The sequence below is a fragment of the Panthera pardus genome, unplaced genomic scaffold (genome assembly GCF_024362965.1).
Source record: "Panthera pardus isolate Hobbes unplaced genomic scaffold, ASM2436296v1 HiC_scaffold_22, whole genome shotgun sequence".
NCBI classification, from domain to species: domain Eukaryota; kingdom Metazoa; phylum Chordata; class Mammalia; order Carnivora; family Felidae; genus Panthera; species Panthera pardus.
The window spans coordinates 6,397,341-6,418,483 of record NW_026526788.1 but is presented as its reverse complement, the minus strand read 5'-3'; the positions used below and the strand labels follow the sequence as shown (position 1 = coordinate 6,418,483).

Genomic DNA, 21,143 nt, shown 5'->3' with positions numbered 1-21,143 from the left:
CAAGCCGACTTTCAATCTGGTAATCCTTTTAATTTCCCCATATCAGACTAACGTTGCAGTTTTTAATGATCACTCTATCAGTTAGTTGATCCTTACAAACTTTTTATTCAGGAATAATGTTCAAAAGCTAAGGCTTTTTGTAATTTTCCTCCTAAATTGCCTCTGCCTACACCACATCGCCTTTGCCAGATCCTTAAAAATATTGAAAATTAAGCAAATGAATAAACACATGGATTTTCTTGACGTCCCATTAAACATGGGGTTTCATTTAACATTTTTTGAGCCTCTACAATATAGCAGACACAAAGATGTATAAGATCTGCTCTCAAAGAATGAGTAGGGCAGTAGAGAGAGAGATTTAGAAAGAAAGGAAAGGAGGGGAAAGGAGATGAGGGCTGAGGGAAGGAAGGATTAGGATACAATAAAGTAAATTTTCCAGTAGAGGCTTCTTCATATCAGAATGACAAGATTGGGATGTGAGGAGCAGTTAGATCAGGTTCCTCAAAGATAGCAATGATTTAGTCAAATCATGAAGAAAAGAGAAAACTTCTAGACTTGGCCCAGGATGGAAGGAAGCCAAGGCTGAAGGAAAGCATCAGAGACAAAAGGCAAAAGTGAAGAGATGGGGGAATGAACTCAAACGACAGGCCGAGAACTCCTGCTTCCGTGCACTTCGGGGAAAAATGGGATCAGACTCACCCTGCCCTCCTACACAACTGGAAACTGGATATAGTACAAGAAACCATGGTTGTCAAAGCGTGAAATACAAGCAGCACAGGACTGTGATCCCTGGGACAGAGGCTGCCTCAGCCTCCTGCCAGAGGGCACTTAGCAGCCATGGGGGCGGGGTTCCTAAGAAGGGCCTAGAAAGAAGTCTTGCTGAGAAGAAGAGACAGAGGTTAGCACTTGCAAGGCTGAGAAACTGGAGTTTGTGACACAGAGTGGCCCAAAGAAGGCACCCAGACAAGAAGAACCAGGTGGAGGCTCTGGCTGAATACTTTTGCTCTGAGCAAAGGCTGACCAGGGAGCTACAAGCTGATCAATTCCCAGAGCTCATAGTGGGCGGGGAGACATTTCAGTTCTGACCAATCAGAGGGGAAGAGTTCACTGAACATAAAGGTATGCAAAGAAGACCCCAGAAGAGTCATAGAATAAAGGTTAAAAGTCTTTAGAGAAAATATCAAAGGATCATGGGTAAGCAATTTAGCTGGCTACCAGAAAAAAAAAAAAAAATCCCTATTCTTTAAAGCAACAAAATCTAGGCATACAACAGCATACATTTACAATGTCTAGCATCCAATTTAAAAATTACTAAACATGCCAAGAAAGAGGGATATGTGACATAAAACAGGAGAAAACTCATTTGACAGGACTATATCAAGAAAGGAAGGAAATGATATAATTCCTCTAAGCATATTAAAATAGCTATTATAAACCCGTTCCAAATGCTCAAGGATTTGAAGAAAAATCTAGGGGCACCTGGGTGGCTCAGTCGGTCGGGCGTCAGACTTCAGCTCAGGTCATGGTCTTGCGGTTCACGAGTTCAAGCCCCACATCAGGCTCTGTGCCGACAGCTCAGAGCCTGGAGCCTGCCTCGGATTCTGTGTCTGCCTCTCTCTCTCTCTCTCTCTCTCTCTCTCTCTGCCCCTCCCCTCACACTCTGTCTCTCTGTGTCAAAAATAAATAAATGTTAAAAACAATTTTTTTAATAAAAAGAAAAGGCTCAGTTTGTCAGGCTGAATTACAAAACAAGATCCAACTCTGTGTTGTCTTCAAGAATAGAGATCCTACTTTACGAATAAAGACACAGGTTAAACGTAAAAGGATGGGGAAAGGTACACCATGTAAACACCAGTCTAAGAAATCTGCCGCCTCCATATTGGCATCAGACAACAGAGTTGAGAACAAGGACTGTTAGCTGGGAGAAAGGAAGTGGGGGGTCCAGGGTCCTAGAACCAGATGGTAGGTGATTACAGTAGTCTCAGGTGATAAACAAGGAGGGCCAGAATCAGAATTCCCCTGAGGGCTTAAAGCAGATTGCTGGGCAGAGTTTGTAATTCAGGAGGGCTGGGGTGGGTCCTGACAATTGGCATTTCTAACAAGTTCCCAGGTGATGCCATTGATGCTGGTCTTGGGATCCACTCTGGAACCACTGACTCTCTTCCTTTTCTTTAAAATGGGCATACTCCAGCCTTAAGGGATGGTGTAATCAATTAGAAAGATAAACAAGGAAGGGAGGTACCGGGAAGTGTCGATCTTGCTTTCCCTTACAACTGATGCCTTCGGATTGGTCGAGATGCGGGTTGGGAAGATAGGAAACCAGGATTCTGCCTTAGCCAACCACCTGGGCGGGGCGGGGGCAGGACGTGCTGTCGAGGCGAGAAATGCAGGAGAAATAAACGTGGGGGTGGAAATAGTACAGTTTTCGATTTGTTGAATTTTAAATGCAGTACCCATATACCTTTTCTCACTTAAGAAAAAAAAAAAAAAGGTCAGTGCTGTAGGTGCATTTACAGGCTTAGTCATTTTTACCATCGTTCGATTCTGTGCCTCATATGGGCACTTGCAAGCTGTGAAAAAAAAGCTGCGAGATGTTCGCGGGCCCCAGGTGGGCACCTCTGAACTCTGCATTCGCGTTCTGTCAGACACTCGGAGTCAGCAAAGCCGCACATTTGTCTGGGGCAAATGTCAAGTCAGTGGGGATCAGAGATCTAAGAAACAAGTGATCTGGTGTCATTTACATCAAGGAGTGGCTGCTGTTTGGTGGGTGAGCGCGGCGAAGGCAGATTTGCAAGACTTATTTCCTAATTGTCAGCCATGATTTTATATAGTTTTTACAAAAGAACTAACATCGGCCTCCTCGTCCTACCAAGGAAATCTTTGTTGCTTCTCTGTTCCAAACGTTTTGCGTAATTTCACCAGCAGTCGGAAAATGGACGGCAACTACGCTGTTTTCCCCCCAGAGGTGGAGGGCTATAATAATTAAGAGGCTTAAAAAAGCTCTACCGCAAAACGCTTACAGTTCAAAAGGAACGAGGGGTCGCCCTGGATTTCCCCGCGGGAACCGCTTCTGCTCTCCACGAACACCGGGAAGTCGTTCCCGCCTTCCTGGCCGCCGGCCGGGATGCGGGCTGCCCGCGGCTCGCCCTCAGTCCCCAAAGGGTGGGCTGCCTCGGCGGGCCCTTCGTTCCCCGTCACTTAGCGACGTCAGCGTTACCCTGCGCCCGGAAAGGGAGACAATGCCCTGTGAATTTTCGCAGGTATCAAGCGTTTCTCCACTCACTGCCCTCCATTGGGGGGCTGGGAGGCATATTACGGATTCTTTGGGGACGGATGGAAACTGGCCGCGCCCAGCCTGGCTGGTCCCCGGAACTAACCCTCCAGGCCGGGAGGCGGACGCGGGGGTTCAGGTGCCGGAACCCCGCGAGGACCGCGACCCCACGGCCACAGCCCCGCCCCCCCAGCCCCTCCCCCCCCCCCCCCCCCAGGCGACGCGCGCGCTCCGGGCGCAGTGCTGGGCCCGGCCGGGGGCGCGCGAGCGGGCGGGGGGCGAGCGCGGCGGGGCGGGGGGCGCGGGGAGTGCGCGGAGCCCTGGCGCGGGAGCCCCGGTGACGCACCAGTGACGTCGGCGGCGGCGGGCGGGATTTCCCGGCCCCTCCCGGGCGCCGGGCGAGACCCTGCCGCGGAGTGGGCGTGACCACCGTGCCGGGAGGGCGGCCGGGGTCCGGGGGTCTGGCGCTCCGCACCCCACCGCACCCGGACGCGCCCCGGGAGCCCCGCACGGCGGGTGTGAGCGGGCCGAAGTACTTTGGGTCTGGGTGACTTCCCTCGCGCGCGGGGCACGGCCTCGCCCCCCTGCCCCCCCGCCCCCAGCCTCCCCTGTCCGGGCGGGGCTGCTGACGCGGCCCGGAGACCCCGGGGGCGGTGCGGGGCGCGCCTTTCCACCGCGAGCCCGCGAGCGCCGAGGCGCGCGGGCGCCGGGGCGCGGAGCCGGAGCCGGAGCCCACCCGCCCGCCCAGCCCCGCGCCCGGCCGAGGAGCGATGCCGCGCGCTCTGGCCGCCCCCCGCGAGCACCGCGCCGGAGACAAAGCCCGCGCGTGAGCGGCGCCCTCGGCCCGCGCGTCCGGCTCCGGGTAAGTGGGCGCCCCGCCGGCGGGCCGGGCCCGGTGCGTCTGCGGCGAAGGGACGGCACGGCCCCGGCTCCGGCGAGCCCGGGGCGAGCCAGAAGCCAGAAGGCAACTCGGGCGGGAAAGTCTCTGCAACTGAAGACGCGGTTCGGTGCGTGTGTGGTCCTGCCGTCCGTGGCAGCACGCGAAACGAATACCTTGCTTCTCTTGGCCGCCCGCAGCGAGCCGGCCTTCGCGCTGCCGCGCAGGTGGGCGTCGGCGGGGCGCCGGCAGGTGAGCGCGCCCCTCGAACCCACGACCCTCGGCCGGGCCCTTGGCAAACCCGAGCGCAGGTTTGGACAGACCGCTCCGAACGCTTACGGGAGGTCTCCCGGTGCCCGGGGTCTCCCGATCTCTGGGGCTTGAGGCGGGGGGAGGCTCCCCGAGACCCCTTTTCCATATGTAGGTCACGAACGCTTGCCATTCTCCGGGCAGGGACGTCCCCCCCGTTGAAGAGGACCGCAGTGGAAGGGCTGGAGCGGCTAGTTGGTCGTTTTATTTGTGGAAATGTTTTATTTGTGAAGTGCCTAAAGAAGCCCTCATGATTTCGCAGTACCCTGGGACACCTGTCCCCAGAGCAGTTCTGGTGGTGACAGTAGACCAGACGAGGGTTTGGTTTTCCCCTCCCTTATGGCGTCTGTCCCCCGAGGCTGGTGCTGAAACGGGCTGCGCCCGCAGCGCGCGCGCACAGCGGCCTTGGGGGAGCTTTGGTTTAATGTTTGAATTGCCTTAGAAATAATAACGGGAGAGTGAGGCGGGGGGGGGGGGGGGGGGGGCCGGGCAGAGGTGTGGCTGGAGAAGACTTCTTCATTTGGGAGGATTTGCTTATTTCCGTGTATTTTGGGCTAGGGTGTTAGGAAATTCAAAAATGTTAAAGTTTGACCGAGTGATAAAGTGGATCATGGGCGCCGGGTCTCCCACCCTCTTCCCAGCTCCCCACCGCTGCCGATCCTCGTCTCGTTCCGTTAGCTCCTAGGACTGTACAGGCTGGCACAGCGCCCGCCCTTTTCAGTCCCAGCAGAAGGCCTCCTGGGCTGCGCTGGTGTTGCCCATTAAACCGTGTCAGTCCTGTCATCTGCTCATGAGTCCTCACTGGGAGGCCTCCTTCCCACAGTGGGACAGGAGAATTCAGCGGTAAATGCCTCAGAGCAGCAGCGAGGGGCCCCGGGCTCTGTGGCTGGCTCCTTGGTGCTCTGGGGAAATCTTTTTCCTGATTTTCGCATGCTGCGGGGGAAGGGAGGCACACGGCCATCTGATCTGGCCCTGTTCCCTGCAACACGCTTAGTGTGGGAACAACTGAGATGTTCAGTGGAAAGCCTTTTTCGGTCCTGAGACACACGACGTAAACTATGAATTAGTTTTGGAGCGTGGAGTTGACTAGGTTATCAGTCTGGGTAAAAGATGGATATAGCACTTAATATGTTGTAGGGGTTAATGTAAGTACAGGGTTTATTGTGATGCTCTGCTGGTTAACCGGGCGTCTCACCTCAGCGTTATTAAGCTGAAATAACTATTTAGGAGGATGGACTTCCTCTTGGCTCCTTTGCCAGCACAGGGCTCCAATCCTCACCCTCCTTAAAATAAAATTGCCCAAAGGGAACCTGTGGATGAAGTCTGGCTGGCTGAGAACTAGCACAGCAAAAGGCTCATTCCCAGTAGTCCGGTGATTGGCTTGGCATTTGCCTGTGACATTTCTCGTGCAAGTAGACAGCAGAGAAACCAGGAAAAAGCTTTTCCCATACGCACTTTACAGCTTTTAAAGCTAAAGTGGCAGTCTCCAAAGCTGCTCATATCTCAGCACATTCTTTGGAGCGGCAGAACGTTAGGTGGGCACTCGGGCCCTGTCGTCCCCCTGGGCCCTGGGGTGGCAAGTGCCCCATAGCTGTCCCGGGAGGTCGGGGTGGGGCTTCAGGACTGATGATGCATCATGCCACTTCTCCCCACCACTGTCACCACTACACAACTATTGCTTCGTGAGGAAGACAGCCACATGGCTAAGACAGAACTCTGCAAGACAAACCACTCTTCTGTATCTGCAGGCATGTCTCACGATCACATTTTTCTTACCTTGACTCATTTTCGTTCTACGTGAAAAGGGGAGAATGCCTAATGATGCAACAACGCATGTCAGCAAATTGCCCTTTTTCTTCATGGAAGTTTGAAACAGTGTCTTTAAGATATTACCTGGTTTGTTCTCAGAATACCCTTAGGAGCATATTCTATTCTCTAATCGCCCAGATTTCCCCCTCCTTGATTTGGTATTTTCATTGGTAAATAAACATGATAGACATAAAGAGACTTATTATCACAAAGCTAGAGAGATGATTTGTTGGGTTTTCTTAAACCAGGAACTGACATATAACTTTTTTTAAAGTTTGTTTGTTTGTTTGTTTGTTTGTTTGTTTATTATGAGAGAAAGAGAGTAGGGGAGGGGCAGAGGGAGAGGGAGAGAGAGGAGAGAGAGAATCCCAAGCAGGCTGTCAGTGCAGAGCCCGATGCGGGATCTCGAACTCGAGATCACGGCCTGAGCTGAAATGAAGTGTCAGAACGACCTCTTGAGCCACCCAGGCGCCCTGAAATTTAACTTCTTTGATACACCAGGAATACTACAAAAACATCCTCTTAACAGTGGCCAGCAAGGGTATTTTAACTGAAAATCAGAGAAGCTAACTGAGTGTCAGAAAAGAGAAACAGGGAGGCCAATTATAATATAGAAACTAGCATAATACTCCTGTAAGATTTTAACCAGTTGGTTACAACCATATGAAGAATAAACCAGATAACTTAAATTATCATCAGTGAAAAATGCAAATGCAATTTCCATTTAGGAAGGAAGTAGAGGCAAGAATTACTGCTGAAAGGAAAAAAAAAAAAAAACTCACTGCAGAGAAAACAATGGGTACTTAAGAGGGGATCTGTTCAGTAAGCTAGCTGAAGCATTCCAAATCACTTTAATTGTCAAGGAGCTTTTGTTAGGTTAAATGGCAGGGGGTGTGCACCCAGTTTTCCTCGTGTAAACCAGCGGACAAATGGCAGGCCTTGCGGGGATGGGGGAGTGCGGCTGTGTTTCCCACACGGGGGCTTGTGGCGTGGGTTCTGCTGCCCTGGGCGGAGTGAGGACATATATGTGGCTGTGGAGAAGCCACCGGTCCCCGAAGCCTTGAGGTTCCCGCGTGTCTGCAAGCAAGTCACCAATGGCCCAACCTCAGAGGGCGATCCCCGGGGAGGGAGCCCAGGTTAGCGGGCCGCGGGGTGGAGGGAGGGCGGACCAGGCTTCGAGTCCCTGAGTCACACGGATGATCTCATGTAACCTTCTCGCCATACCCGCAAGGTTTCTCTTTAGCAAAACAAACAAAAACTGTCCAGGAGTGTTATGGCAGGGGGTTCGGTGGGTGGTGGTGACCAAGGAAAAGCTTATACAAATACGAAGGGGGAGCCGTTGAGACCACTGGAAGAGAAGAAATGGTGGTGTGCGTGGAGAGAGCCACGCCCAGGGACGACGCATGCGCTCTCTTGACAAAAGAGCGGATTTCTTCCTCTCTTGGATTTCTCTAACCATTTCACCCTGGGTGGCTGGGTTGGCTCGCCCTAGCGGGGTGTGTGCTGTGAGGCTGAGGAAGAAGAGGTAGAAGAAATGCTGTAAGCATCCCGCTGGGGCCAGGTGGGTTCCCCCGCCAGTGATCGCGTGCACAACACGAGCAACCACCCTGGGTCTACTAACCCGCACCTGGTTTGTGCTTGTCTGCAGTTCTCCTTAATGCCTGTGTTTCCTCCTGGCTTTCATGTCTAATTTGCTACTGTGGGGGCTTCTCTTCTACCCCTTGCCTAGGGTCACCACCAAAGGAAGAGGGGCAGGGAGATAGCAGTAGGAAAAAGGGAAACATTTATATTGCTTCCAAAATTCATATTAGAACATCTTTACAACCACAGCACAAGGTGTTGATATGAAAAATATATGTGTCGCCATAGGCCTACCACCCAAATTCGACTGTATTTACTTATGGTTATCACACAAATATTAAAATTGAGAGATCTTTACCAAAAGCACTGTGTGAGAGTGAGGGTCCAAGTAGGAGAAATGGAATTTGAAACAGAAAGGAAAAAGCAAGGGAATGTTGCTTTTGCAATATTGCAAGAGGGTAGAAAGCAGAGCAGGGTATGGAAGTTGCTGGAGGTGGCCTCAGCAGTGGCCCAGCCGGCTCTGTGGCTCAGGTTCTGGAAACTGTTGGAGAGGCAGAGACAGGGATGGCAGACAGTGGGCGATAGTGCTTCATCCTTGGTCCCTGGGATGTTGGACGCAGCGGGGACAGAGATCTGGCAGCATATAGGCTGGGGCAGCCTGCATTTGCTGACTACCCCACTGCACACTCCTCATACAGCAGGGTCTGCTTTCCAGGTCCAACAGCAGAACCCATTCTAATATGGCCAGAAGGAAAAAAAAGCTTTTCCTCCAGCCTTTTAGATTTAGTGACTGGGGCCTGTGAATTAAACTGACAACAGGAGAGATTAACAGGAGAAAAGAGCCAAATTAATGGGAGAAACAGTTTGTTCTACGTGCACACAGGAGCTTCACAGGAAAGAAGAGAAAACCGGAAGAAGCAGTTAGGCCTGAGAGCTTATATATACTATTTTAACAAAGGGAGATGAGTTATGGGAAAGTGACAAGACAAAGGAAAAAAAGGGGCTAGGGGTTCTAGGGGCAGTAAATTGTGGGAAGATAAATACATGGAGAAAACTTACAGAAGATAAGAGTTACTTTAGCAAGATTTCCTTGTGCTGATCCATCTTGGTGCCAACGTTATCTCTCCAGTGATAATGGTGATTTTCTTCCTTCTAGTGTGGGAGATAGAAGGCAAGAACACCTTCACAAAAGGAAATGCATGTCTTGCTTTTAGGTGGAAAGGGCGAGGCCAGAGAATTCCTTCTGTGTCTGCTGTTTCTTAATTGCCTTCCGCTCAAAACAGCCCTTATGCCAAAGTGGCACATTTGGGGGTGGTATGATCTGAACCTCCTTCAAGATTGCCAGCGGGACCTTTCCTTGGTGGAGGCTGGAGTCCCAATCCTGTGTTATGCCGAACAAGCATGAGAATCCCTATTTGGTTTTAGTTTCTGTTCATTAATTTGGGGAACATTCTGTTTTCCCTGAACCCCGGTGAACTTCACTTACAACCATGGGGCTCCAGGGCTCTGGAGATGTTTATTTACCCCCGACACCTGTGGGGCCACATGGATGAGGGAGGGCTCCGTCCTGGTTAAAGAGACAGATGATGTGAGAGTACAAGTGTACGTTTAATGGTACATATAAGAGGAAGCAGATGTCATGAGGATGGAAAGACACAGGCTCCTGAACTTAAGGGCAGTGATGAGTATGGAGTGTGGCCAAGAGCGGATCGATGACAGAGCCTGAGTGGAGAATCCGAAAGCTTTGAACCTTAAGGAAAATAACAGAGGGACAGTGACAGTGATGTCAGCCGCCGAATTTTTTCTGGAACAAGGTGAGGTATAGATACGTAAATCGGCCTTCGTTGGCGTCACGTAGTCTCTTCTTCAGCTGAATTTTACCTAGCAGAGATACGGTCACTGGAGCCTTCTGCTCACTCTGGGTACCCGGGTAGACCCCGCTCTGGGTCCACCACCCTGTTACCCTGTGTCTGTCTTGAGTGGCTTCACCTCATTGCCCCTTCCAGTCAGAGCTTGGTGTGTCGGTGCTGTTCTCCCCCAGGTGGTTGACCTTGCAGAATCGGGGAGTTTGGGGCTCTTTCCTGCCGATCTTTCTGGGCTTGCTGTGTCCGCACTGCAGTGCAATCTTTCTGGGGCTCTGCATTCTCAGAACTGTTGCAAAGAGACTGGACACAAGCCCTGTGTGTCCTGCATCAGGATTAGCAGCCCTCACACCCCAGGTCCGCTGTCCCCCCTGACGGGTCAGATTCCTCCCAGCTTCTCTCCAAACCCTCTCCTCGCGCTAGAACTTCGCCATAGTCAGCAGCTGCGGAACTAAGTCGTTGGCCTGGACCCAGGCACGCTTTTTTACTAAACAGAAACTGTCTGTGTCACGGGATTTGTCATCGCAGAGGTCCGCCGATCCACGCCATGACCAGGCTTCCCGGGGTTTGCCTGCCTGTCCCTGGTTTTCCTATGCGTTACTGCTGTAAGCCGTCTTCATCGGGGGACACGGCGGAAGGACCCTTTCCGTGCATGTGTGTGACTCAGAGCCGTAGATACGTTCCTACGAGATTGTGCAGAAGCCATGTGTTTCTAAGACGTTCATTTAATGAACGTGTGAGCAGGTATTTCAGGCACTGATGATTTAAGGATGAATAAGGACCTGAGAGTACTCATAATCTAGGAGGGATAGAGGTGTGAAAACAACCCGTGTGCCCCTGGATTAATGCCGTGACAGCCGTGCTGTGCGAGCGGTGATAACAGGAACATTCATTCCTCCCGAGAGCAGCGCCTGCAGGAAGGGCCTGACAGCCGAGGCCCCGGAAAGCTGAGCGAGATTTTTTCCAACCCACACAAGTGAGCAAGGGCTTTCCAGGCAGAGGGACCAGCATGTGCAGAGGCTCAGTTGGGGGCGTGCAGGCGGAGAAGAGGAAAAGGTGTCCCGAGCCCAGTTAGGAGGACTGTCACCTGAGCTGTGGGAGTCTGTTCTGGGACCAGTGGGGATCCCGGGCAGTTGTTCAGCAGAGGCGGGATTCAGCAGGGGTGGGGTTGGGGGGGGCCCTGTGTGGGGCGGGTCAGAGGAAGAAGGCTGGAGATGTGGGGCGTTAAGACTCGGCTGCAGTTGGCCCCAGGATGCCCAGGCCCTCGCATCAGTCGGCACTGCTGTCTGACCAGAGGTGGGGGGGGCTGCGGGGCAGGGAGAGCCCTGCGCCTGGGTGGCCCAGGGTGACAGCATGACCTGGTTTAGTGAGTGGAAGTGGGGAGCGGGCTGGGCACGTGGGGAGAGAGAGACGTGGCAGGTGAGGAGGTCCCGCCCACGTGGAACAGAAGGCTGGCTTATGGCAGAGAGGGGCTGGGAGCCAGGTAGCCATGCGAGGGGCGGGGGAGGGCAAGGGAGACAGCCCAGGGTGGGGGTGGGGGGTCAGGTAGCCATGTGGGGGGCAGGGGAGACAGCCTGGGGTGGGGGGTGGGGGTCAGGTAGCCACGCAGGGGCCAGGGGAGACAGCCCAGGGGTAGGGTGGGGGGGGGGGGGGGTTCTGAGTCATGGTAGACACTGTAGGGAGGCTTCAGAGAACAGATGTGAAGTTTGGGCCGACACAAAAACGATGCTGTGAAATGCAGGCTCTTTCTGCCGCAGGTTTACACGTGTTGGCCTCCCTCGGAAGGGACCGCCTGGCCGGCGGCCCCTGACGCTGCTCGGCTGCCAGTCTCTGGGAGGCCACAGCCAGCTGCCGCCACCACCACGCTCCCCTGGATGACTCATTCTTTCTGTGTCCAGGCACAGCTCTGTCTCTTGTTTATGATCTCTTTGTCCCCCTAACGCTCGCGAATTTGATCCGATGCCCACCGTACCGCCTCCCGCCACATGTGGATGGCGGGGATTACAGTTTATGAGCCTTCGGTGAGAGCGTGCCTCTCCCAGGGTGAGTTTTTGTTTTGTGCTTCTGCCAAACCTGGTCACCCTCTACCTACCCCCCAGCTCGGGCGGCCTGAGGCAAGAGGGCAGGGCCCAGTCCTTCCTTCACAGTAACCATGGCAACTGACGCGTTGATCCAGGGCCCCCGGCCTCTCTCCACTTTCCCCTGGTTCTTCCTGCTCTGCCTTCTCGTTGGACCTCTGTCCGCTGTGAAATGCGCCCCGTGGTGGGGTTTTCTGTCTTTTTCCCTCACAGTTCCTCACTGTCTGTCTGACTGGCTTTTCCTTGCCATACTTTTGACATGCTGGGGGAACCATCAGTGGGCAGCGGAGGGGAAGACAAAAAATATCCCTGCGCTCATAGAATTTACATTCTGGTAGAAGGATCAGGCCAGTAATAATAAGCCTGAAAATCAAAGGTAATTTCAATGCGTAAGTTAATAAGTAAGCATTTAAGATGTGAGTGAATGCTGGGGAGAAAACTAGAACAAGGAAGGGAGATAAAGAAAGAACTCCAGGGAAGGGCCATTGTAGATTTTAAATAAGCTGCTTATGGAAGGACTCAGTATGGATCCAAGATTAAGACCAAGATCAAGGCCATGAATTGAACTTGTGTCGTGCGTGTAGAGGCAGCGAAAGTGGAAGCAGGCGAACGTGTGATTGACCCACAGATTATTCACGCCCAGCTGCCTTCCTTGACGGGGCAGGGGTCTTCTCCCCTTGTCTCCTCCCCCACCCCCAGCCTGTGAGGAAGCTGCATTTTCCAAAAGGAGCGTTTGGTAGTATAACTCAAGGCAGAGGAAGAGACGCGTGGCAAAATAGCGCACAGCACGAGGCTCTCCGTTTTGTGGATGCGCCCCGCTCCGGCAACTGGCCTGGTGAGCCGAGTGGCTCCAGACGCCCCAGGTGCCGGGTGCAGGCAGTGGAGAGTTTGAGCCCACGAGGAGTGGCGTCACCTTAGAGGGCGCCCCCCAGAGGCCGCATCCAAGACCCCACTTCTTGAAGACCTGGGGGCTAACCAGAGGAAGGAGATCCAGGTAGGTTAGAAGACACAGCTGGGTATTCTCGCTGTGTGGCCCGGTGGGTAAAGAGCACGTTTGCGTAACGATGGGCCGCACTGGCTGTGCCTTCCGGTTTTACACACTTGTTTTCGGAACCACGTATTTGTAGCACAGGCTTGTCTGGAAAATTCGGGGAAGATCCGTCAGTGGCTCTCCAACCTGGCGGCATAGCAGAATGACTTTGGGTAGTTTGCAGAAATACCACCTCACCCCTGGACATTCTTACTCAGCAGTTCTGAGCCAGGGCCAGGGAATCTGTTTTAAGTCTTATAAACCACCAAAGCAGATGACTTCTCGGGTCGTCCTTCCATGTATCAGAAAACCCAAACCAGCTGAGCCTTCCCAGACCGTCTCCTGTGCCAGCCTGCCCCACCCCCACCGCCCTTGGGGCTGTGTGACAGTGACTTTCCACAAACACCATGAGACCGAGACACCTGCAGGAGCCCAGCTTTCCTTTCCAGGCTGAGCGTGGATCTTTCCCCGCTTTTCGCAAGAGTGCTCCACTGATGGGGAAACCAGCCGTTTGCCCTCAAGAACTGCCTCTGTGCAGAGCACGATGACCCCAAAATACAGACTCCCCCCCCCCCATCTCCTGGGCTCCCCTGTGGCAGGATGCAGGAGCTCCACGGTTCTGAGCACCCCTGGGAGCTCGTGAACCAGCATCCACCCTCGCTTGCCAGGGAGTCAGGAAGGGCCCTTGGTCCTTGATAAGACTTGTAAGTGCTACTATGCCAGCAGGCAGGAACACAGACATGAGTAAAACGGAGGTCTCGGGTCTTAAAGAATTTACAAGCTGCTGGAAGAAATGGATGATTAAAACACAACACAAAATTAAGAACCTGAATCCAGCAGGACCCCCAACCCAGTCTAGGTCAGGAGAGGCTTCCAGAAGGAGGTCTCGGGACTTGGCCAGATGAAAGGGTTGGGTCACAGCTTTTGAACGGGGAAGACGTTCAAGGCTGAGAGGTTTTGCCCAGGCAAATAATAATAACAGCAACTAACACATATTGCGTGTTTACTAAAGCCAGGCTCTAAGTGTCTTATGTTAAGTATTTATTCCTTGACAACTGTTGTGGGAAAAATAATGCACCCCCCCCCCCCGAAGATGGCCACACCGGAACCTGTGGATATGTTACCTTACAGAGCAAAAGAGGCTTTGCAGATGTGATTAAGAATCTTGAGATGCAGGGGCGTCTGGGTGGCTCAGTCGGGTAAGCATCTCACTCTCCTTGGTTTTGGCTTAGGTCCTGATTTCAGGGTCGGGGGATGGAGCCCCACGTTGGGCTCCCCCCAGCCCGCTCAATGTCCTTATAAAAGGACGGGAGTGTCAGAGGGATTGGACCATGCTAGGCTGCTGGCTTTGAAGTTGGAGGAAGAGCTGTGAGCGAGGCGTGCAGGCAGCCACCAGAAGCCGAAAAAGGCCCGGATACAGGCTCTCCCCAGAGCCTCCAGGAGCCCTCCTGCCACTGTGCACTTTCAAACACCCGCTGCTCTCAAATAACAAATTTGTGTTGTTTAAACTGTAGGTCTGTTGTAATTTGTTGCAGCAGCAAAAGGAAACTAGTACAAACCGTGGCTCTTCCCACTTTGCAACTGGAGAGAGCAAGACGTTAAGAAATGTGCCCAAAGAGTTACGTAGCCAGCAAGGAGCAGACCCAGGATTCAAAGTTCAGCCTTTGGGCTTCAGGTCCTGCACTTGCCCGCTCTTGCCTGTGTCCTGCCTCACGGGTTGTCGGCGGACCGGAAGCATCAGAAGATGGCCCCGACAAGGTGGGCAGACAGGAGCTGGATCTTGGGCCCTTCTTGGCCGAGTGGAGGGGTGGCCTCCGTGGCCTCTCTGCCTCGTGTCCGTGCTGACGGCAGGTGCCCACTGGAAGCGAAGCCGGCTCCCTGTCCCTGCTCACCCAGCTCCCCAGCAGTGCACACTGAGCTGTGTGCTGATGGAAACCCCGCCTTTCTCCATTATCACAGAGTTTTAAGGCTCCTTTATGGCCGGGTAATTAAGGAGAGACTCTGGTTGAGCACAGCATCCTTATGCGTTTAAGGTCCTCCCCTCTCCAAACATCTCTTTCTATCTCAGACTTATTTGATTCATTCTCATTCTTCCATAGAAACAATTCTTTATCTCAAGAGTTCTTTATTATAACACATCCCTATCCCTCGGTCTTTGACCGAAATAAGTGGTCAGAAGAATTTTAAGACAGTGTTCCAAGTTTAAAAAAAAAATATTAGGCACAATAAACCTTACCTGAAACCGCTACTCCAGATATGTCTGCTTAATATGTGGTGCAAGTATTTTACAGGCAGTGCTTAGGTTTTCAAAGGAGTGGGGGCTAACAGTTGATTCGCATTTTATAGTTCCCTGAAAGCCTTCACGTCACCTGTCCACTTGATCTTTTCAGAAACAGCAGGAGGCATGAAGTTTTCTCCCCATTCTTGAATGAGAAACTGAGTCTTGAGTATAATTTGGCTGTGGAACACGGCAGAGCCAGGATGCAAACTCGGGGCTGCCACGCTTTTTCTATTGCATTCTATTGCCTCTTAGGGGGCAAAAATGGCCCCAAACGCCCTTATCGGGAAATAGGGTACCATCCTCTGGATGGTCAGATGTGCCCCTCCCAAGTACAGGAACAAGATGCTGGGGCATCCACCCTCTGGAGGGAGTGCACGAGATTCCCTGGGTCTTCGACATGAGGATGTCCTACGGGACAGTCTGCCTCGGGGCACAGGCAGGCATCCTGCGGAGGACCCACGGCCATATGCAGGTCTGCTGGCGGGAGGCCCTCAGAGAATATGGCCTTAGCATGCATGACGTGCCCCTGAGTGGCCACAAGGTTCTAGCAAGCTTGGGCTCCCAGTGTGATAAAGACAAAGCAGGTGCAGGCCTGCTTCTCAGTGCTCACTGCTCTCCTTACACATGGGTCCTCCAGTCTCCTGGGTTATTCTGTATCGCTCGCCACGCCTCTCCCAACACAGGTGTCCTAGGGACAGGTCAATCCTGGCCTTTCTGGGGTGTTTTTCTCTAGGTATCTTTGGAGCCCTCCCTTTCTGCAAGCCTTCCTCTCTTATAAATCAAAAGCGTTGGCCTCCAAAATTTGTTCCTGAAGCAAGGGCTTTCAGAACCTACTTTGAAGGAAAAAAGCATAATACTTCTTTGTTTTTCTAGCCCTACTTTAATAATCCGAGTTCCCCCTGAGGCAACATGGATGTGTCTGGCTGGCTGAGGAAGGGTTAGGTACAAGGGAGCCCGGAGAGAAAGCACAGACCTGTCCGTCAGAATATTCTGTCACTGCACAGAGAGCTGGTTTCTCCCCACCCTAGTCCGGGCTTACCTACTCCGTGCAAGGAAAGACCCCAGGGTCCCCCAGAGAGAGGACCCCTGGCAGTGGGGGGAGATTCTCAACCACTAGCTGGCTGGTTCAACTGGGGTTACATTACCTTCCCTCTCCCAGCCTTCAGCTTCCTCCAAGTGGTACCCAGAACTACTACACGAGGTCCTTGAAGGCAGGTCCAGCCCAGGAACCCTGTGTAGACTCCGTACAGAATGTCACGTGCTTGTCTACTGCTGATTTGCAAGTGTGCATAGACGTCCTTGAGATCAGTAAGATAAAATGAATGTTAGTGTGTTACTGAATTCTTTATATCACTGTATGTCTTCTGAGTCAATAGATATCAAAAGTACTGCCATAGGGACGCTGCATTTTTTTTTTTATTTTAGAAGGAACCTTTAGGGGTGCCTGGGTGGCTCAGTCAGTTAAGTAAGTGTCTGTCTTCAGCTCAGTTCATGATATCACAGTTGTGAGTTCAGGCCCCACATCCGGAGGGCTCCAAGCTCACGGTGTGGAGCCTGCTTGGAATTCTCGCTCTCTCCTCTCTCCCTGCCCCTCCCCTGCTCATACTTTCTCTCTCTCTCTCTCTCTCAAAATAAATAACTTAAAAAAAAAAAGAAGAAGAAGGGACTTTTATGCTTTAAAACCTTTGGAGCCCTGGTCTGTGGAATCCTTTCTCTTTTCAGTACTCTGTGGTTTGTTAACAAATGTTACGGTAAATTTTCTAAATATACCATAAATGTATTTCTTCTCTGCCTTTGTCCACATTGCCTTCCTTTATCAGCTGCTGGGTTCAGAGCAGGAAGAATCACTAAGCAGCCTTGCTCCTGCCACGGGGCACTGGGTGGAGAATTTCCAGAGGATGGGTCCTGTGTAGGTATAGAGGGCCGTTCTGAGACTGGCTGTTTGTCCCCCACCCTCCCTGGCAAAGTGGCGACCACTTAGTGATTGGTGGGACTGGTAGGAAGTCTCCCTCCTGCATTTGGACCAGAGCTTCATTTTATCCGCGTCTCAGATTTGGATACTTGTCTTTGCAGTCTTACAGAGACTTTGAGGTGAGCTGGACCACGGGTACATTTTTCCTGCTGGTTATAGCCTTATTATCTTGATTAGACTTTCCCCATCTCAAAGTGCCTCTTCCCAACAACTGGCTGACTTCTGGTTCAAAGGGGGAATAGCCAGAGCCAGTCCCCGCCTACCCCGCCCCCCCCACTGCCCCTGTAGACGCTCTTGCTCACACGTTGTTCAAGGATTTCCCACCACGGTCCACATCATTTCAGGTGTTTCATGTAGGGGTGGGGCGTGGCTGGCATAGGTCAGATCGGCTCCACCGATCAGTGGTCTGGGGCTTCCTGGGGTCCTGGAAAAAGCGGAACTTGTCTCTGCTCACCTCCAGCCTCTACCCTGCCACTCACCACCACCACCTGTACCACTTAGGGACAGTTCACCATGGGCAACGACTCTGCAGAGGTCACCAGCAAGCCACCAACACGTTAAAGAAAAACTCACGTCGGACTCTGCATCTTTTTTCCTGGAAAAAAATCCAGATCACATGCAGGCTTATTTCATATGTCCTGTTTTGTTTTGTTTTTTTCACTACTGCTAAAAAATTCCCCTCCATGCATAGCTCACTTGACCAACACGAATCGATCTGTCTGCAAAGTGTGAATATACACCTTGGAGAAATCCTGTTAACGTTTGTAGCCAGTGATCAGCAGTGTTCGTGGGTGACAGCCTTTGATGGCAGCCTTCCTTTGTCTTTTAGAGACAACTGTCTAAGTATTCATTGGTCATAAGTTCTTCTAAACTAGAATGGTTTCCTTTGTTTGCTCGTTTTTTTCTTCATGATCAAGCCATTAAGGTTTTAGCTCAGAAAGTCAGGTGACAATGTCCAATATATTTTTTTAAATGTTTATTTTTGAGGAGCGCCTGGGTGGCTCAGTCGGTTAAGCATCTGACTTTGGCTTAGGTCATGATCTCACGGTCTGTGGGTTTGAACCCCACATCAGGCTCTTTGCTGACAGCTCGGATCCTGGAACCTGCTTCAGGTTCTGTGTCTCTGTCCTTCTCTGCCCCTCCCCTGCTCATGCTCTGTCTCTTTCTGCCTCAAAAATAAACAAACATTAAAGAAATATTTTTAATATTTATTTTTGAGAGAGACAGAGAGCGTGCGCACACATGAGCAGGGAAGGGGCAGAGATGGGGCGCGGGGACACAGGATCCAAAGCAGGCTTTGTGCTGACAGCAGTAAGCCTGACACGGGGCTCAAATTCACAAACCATGAGATCATGACCTGAGCCAAAGTCAGGTGCTCAACCGACTAAGCCATCCAGGAGCCCCACAGTGTCTAATATTTGATAAATTTGTTAAGTTGTCTTACTGGTTTTGTTCCCACCTGAGGCATCATGCTTGGCTCCAATCTTTTTGGGACAAGAGGATCACATTGTTACAAAGGGAAACGCCCCCCAAATGCAGAGGTAGAAACTTGCTCAAAGTCAGACAAGTAAATCAAATACAGAAATAGGATTAGAAGCCAGTGTCCTGGCTTCTCATCCACCCTTCCTATCTGGAAAAGAAAAAAAAATCTTTTCCCCAGGAGTTCATCTCCCAAGGAGCCTCGGAACATTCTAGAGTTCATCTCACAAGGAGCATTGGAACATTCTAGCTGCTCCAGCTGGACTTGAAGAAGGATTCTCCAATTCAGCCCTGGCAGATTCAGTTCGCTCAGTCTTGGCACAAAGATGAAAAGTCCGTAAACGAAGCCCTGCCCTGTGCCGGGCGTCGTCCAGCTGGGAAACCGCACGCCTCACACACAGCTGCTGACCCTCTGCTCGTGGTCCTCCGGGTCGTCTCCAGGGTTATTTTAAACTCTGATGTGATATCGTCCCAGAATGAAGTTTTCCTGTCAGTCTGTGCCATCGTTTGGTTAGCTGAGGATTAATTCCTGTGTCACCACTTTTATTTATTTATTTATTTTTTTTTTAATTTTTTTTCAACGTTTTTTATTTATTTTTGGGACAGAGAGAGACAGAGCATGAACGGGGGAGGGGCAGTGAGAGAGGGAGACACAGAATCGGAAACAGGCTCCAGGCTCCGAGCCATCAGCCCAGAGCCCGACGCGGGGCTCGAACTCACGGACCGCGAGATCGTGACCTGGCTGAAGTCGGACGCTCAACCGACTGCGCCACCCAGGCGCCCCTGTGTCACCACTTTTAGAAGAAGTAGAAGCAAGGAGTGACGCCGGACGTGTAAACAGGGTCAGGTCAGAAGTCACTTGAGAGTCACTTGTGAGCATCAGGACTGCCTCTTCCAGGATGTCGGTTGACAGAGGCTCCCGTCCACACAGCGCCGGATGACTGGCCATGACAGCGGTTCAGAGCTCCTCCCGGGTAGGATGTGTCCCTCACGTCTGAGGGCCACGCTTCCTGAGAAGCGCCGGGCTGCGCCCACACCGCTCGGGGGGTGGCCCTTGTTTAATGACAGACCCACCGGGGCCTTGAACTGGCATCTCGGGCCACGCCGAGCGGGACTTTCCAAACCCTGTGCTCGCACCAGAATTCCCAGGATGAACCCAACACCTGCCCTGGGCTGCCCCGCCTCGACGGGGCTTCTGTGATGACACGGCCACGGCACCCATCTGCTGGTCGCCACTGACCACGGGCCGCTGTCCCCAACAGCACAGTCCAGTGCTTACCCTGCTCTGAAGGGGTGTGTCTGACAGCTTGCAGGTGCCGGTGATTTGAGGATCTTTTCGAAATTTTAAAATTTTAATTTCTTGAATAAAGAGCGGCGGCGTCTTCTACGAGCTTGTGCTTGCTTTATGTGAAGCTAATGCCAAATGAATGGGGGCCTCAAACATCTTGCTCTCGTCCTGTTTAATTGGAAAGGGGAGAGTAAAAGTGAAGAGTGCGGGTAAGGTGATACCAATCACTTCTACTCCTAGTGTGCCCCCCACAGAAATTCTTGCTCAAGAGATCCATTCATCACGTTATCGTACAAGATAACAAACTACGGGAAATAACCAGTTCTGCATCAACAGGACAAAAGATAAATGGGGGGGGGGGGATAAATAACAGTGGAACACTGTGTCAGTGAACTGCTCCGGAAAACAGTTCAGGAGGATAAACATAGTATCCCATCTACAGATACTTCTTTTTTTTTTTGGATGTTTATTTTGAGAAAGAGAGCCCACGAGCGAGCGGGAGAGGGGAAGAGAGAGCGGGAGAAAGAATCCCAAGCAGGCTCCACACTGTCAGCACAGAGCCCAACTCAGGGCTCAAACACACGAACCAGTAGATCATGACCTAGGCTGAAATCAAGAGCTGGACGCCCAACTGACTGAGCCACCCAGGCGCCCCTACGAATACTTTTAAATAGGAAATAATTCTCCGTATTGCTTAGAGATACGTACATATGTTTTAAAAAGTCTGAAGATGTGTAGGAATAATAAACTGACTTCAGAAGAGCGATTGCTGGGGAGAGGTACCAGGGCACCTCACCCACATATTTTTGTTTTATTTCATAAGCTGGGTGGTAGAGAGACCAGGGTGTGTCATGTATTATTCTCTCAATTGCATTATATGTCTGAAATATTCCATAATACAAAGCAATTTGGAAATTCCTCCACTGAATGCTGCCTTTTTTAAAGGAGTCATTAGTATTAGAACTACTTTGGGTTTTTTTCATGGAATGAAATTAAAATATAAACAAAAATCTTTATTGTCTTACTGAAATGATTTAATTTACAGGTGATGTTAACTTTATATTTTCCTGTAGAGTTTGGATATTTTATAATGAGCACATAATTAGGGAGGAAGAAAACTAGGTTGATTCCACTTGGAAATAAACATCCTTCAAAAGAATTACTGAGACCTTGGGGCGCCTGGGTGGTTCAGTTGGTTGAGCATCAGACTTCGGCTCGGGTCATGATCTCATGGTTCGTGGGTTCAAGCCCTACGTCGGGCCCTGTGCTGACAGTTCAGAGCCTGGAACCTGCTTTGGACCCTGTG

The 21,143-nt window shown here is 51.7% G+C and overlaps 2 protein-coding genes across 4 annotated transcripts in view; one reads left to right on the top strand and one right to left on the bottom strand.

Moving 5' to 3' along the window:
- Positions 1-2,058: 2,058 nt before the first annotated feature.
- On the bottom strand, positions 2,059-4,590 carry LOC128779082 (collagen alpha-1(I) chain). Its single transcript, XM_053910179.1, has 3 exons — positions 3,618-4,590; positions 3,021-3,197; positions 2,059-2,192 (listed from the first exon to the last, which is right to left on the bottom strand). The coding sequence occupies exons 1-3, from the start codon at positions 4,588-4,590 to the stop codon at positions 2,059-2,061; spliced, it is 1,284 nt and encodes a 427-aa protein (XP_053766154.1).
- The window catches only part of GNG4 (G protein subunit gamma 4), a 72,639-nt gene continuing 54,737 nt past the window's right edge, over positions 3,242-21,143 (top strand). The window contains exon 1 of one of the 3 annotated variants that reach the window (XM_053910209.1): positions 3,242-3,260. The gene's annotated coding sequence lies outside the window, so the exon portion shown is untranslated. Of the gene's footprint in view, positions 3,261-3,826; positions 4,134-4,220; positions 4,401-21,143 lie in introns of those variants that run through there. The other 2 variants (XM_053910210.1, XM_019418950.2) reach the window with 2 other exon arrangements.

What these genes read in the sequence shown, in the direction of transcription:
- LOC128779082 (XM_053910179.1), bottom strand. Translation starts at nt 4,590, where the DNA reads ATGGCAAGCGTTCGTGACCTACATATGGAAAAGGGGTCTCGGGGAGCC. An exon ending in CGCCGCCGCCGACGTCACTG is followed by an intron (nt 3,198 to 3,617) that starts GTGCGTCACCGG and finishes GACGTCGCTAAG; the next exon opens with TGACGGGGAACGAAGGGCCC. An exon ending in CCCCTCGTTCCTTTTGAACT is followed by an intron (nt 2,193 to 3,020) that starts GTAAGCGTTTTG and finishes CCATCCCTTAAG; the next exon opens with GCTGGAGTATGCCCATTTTA.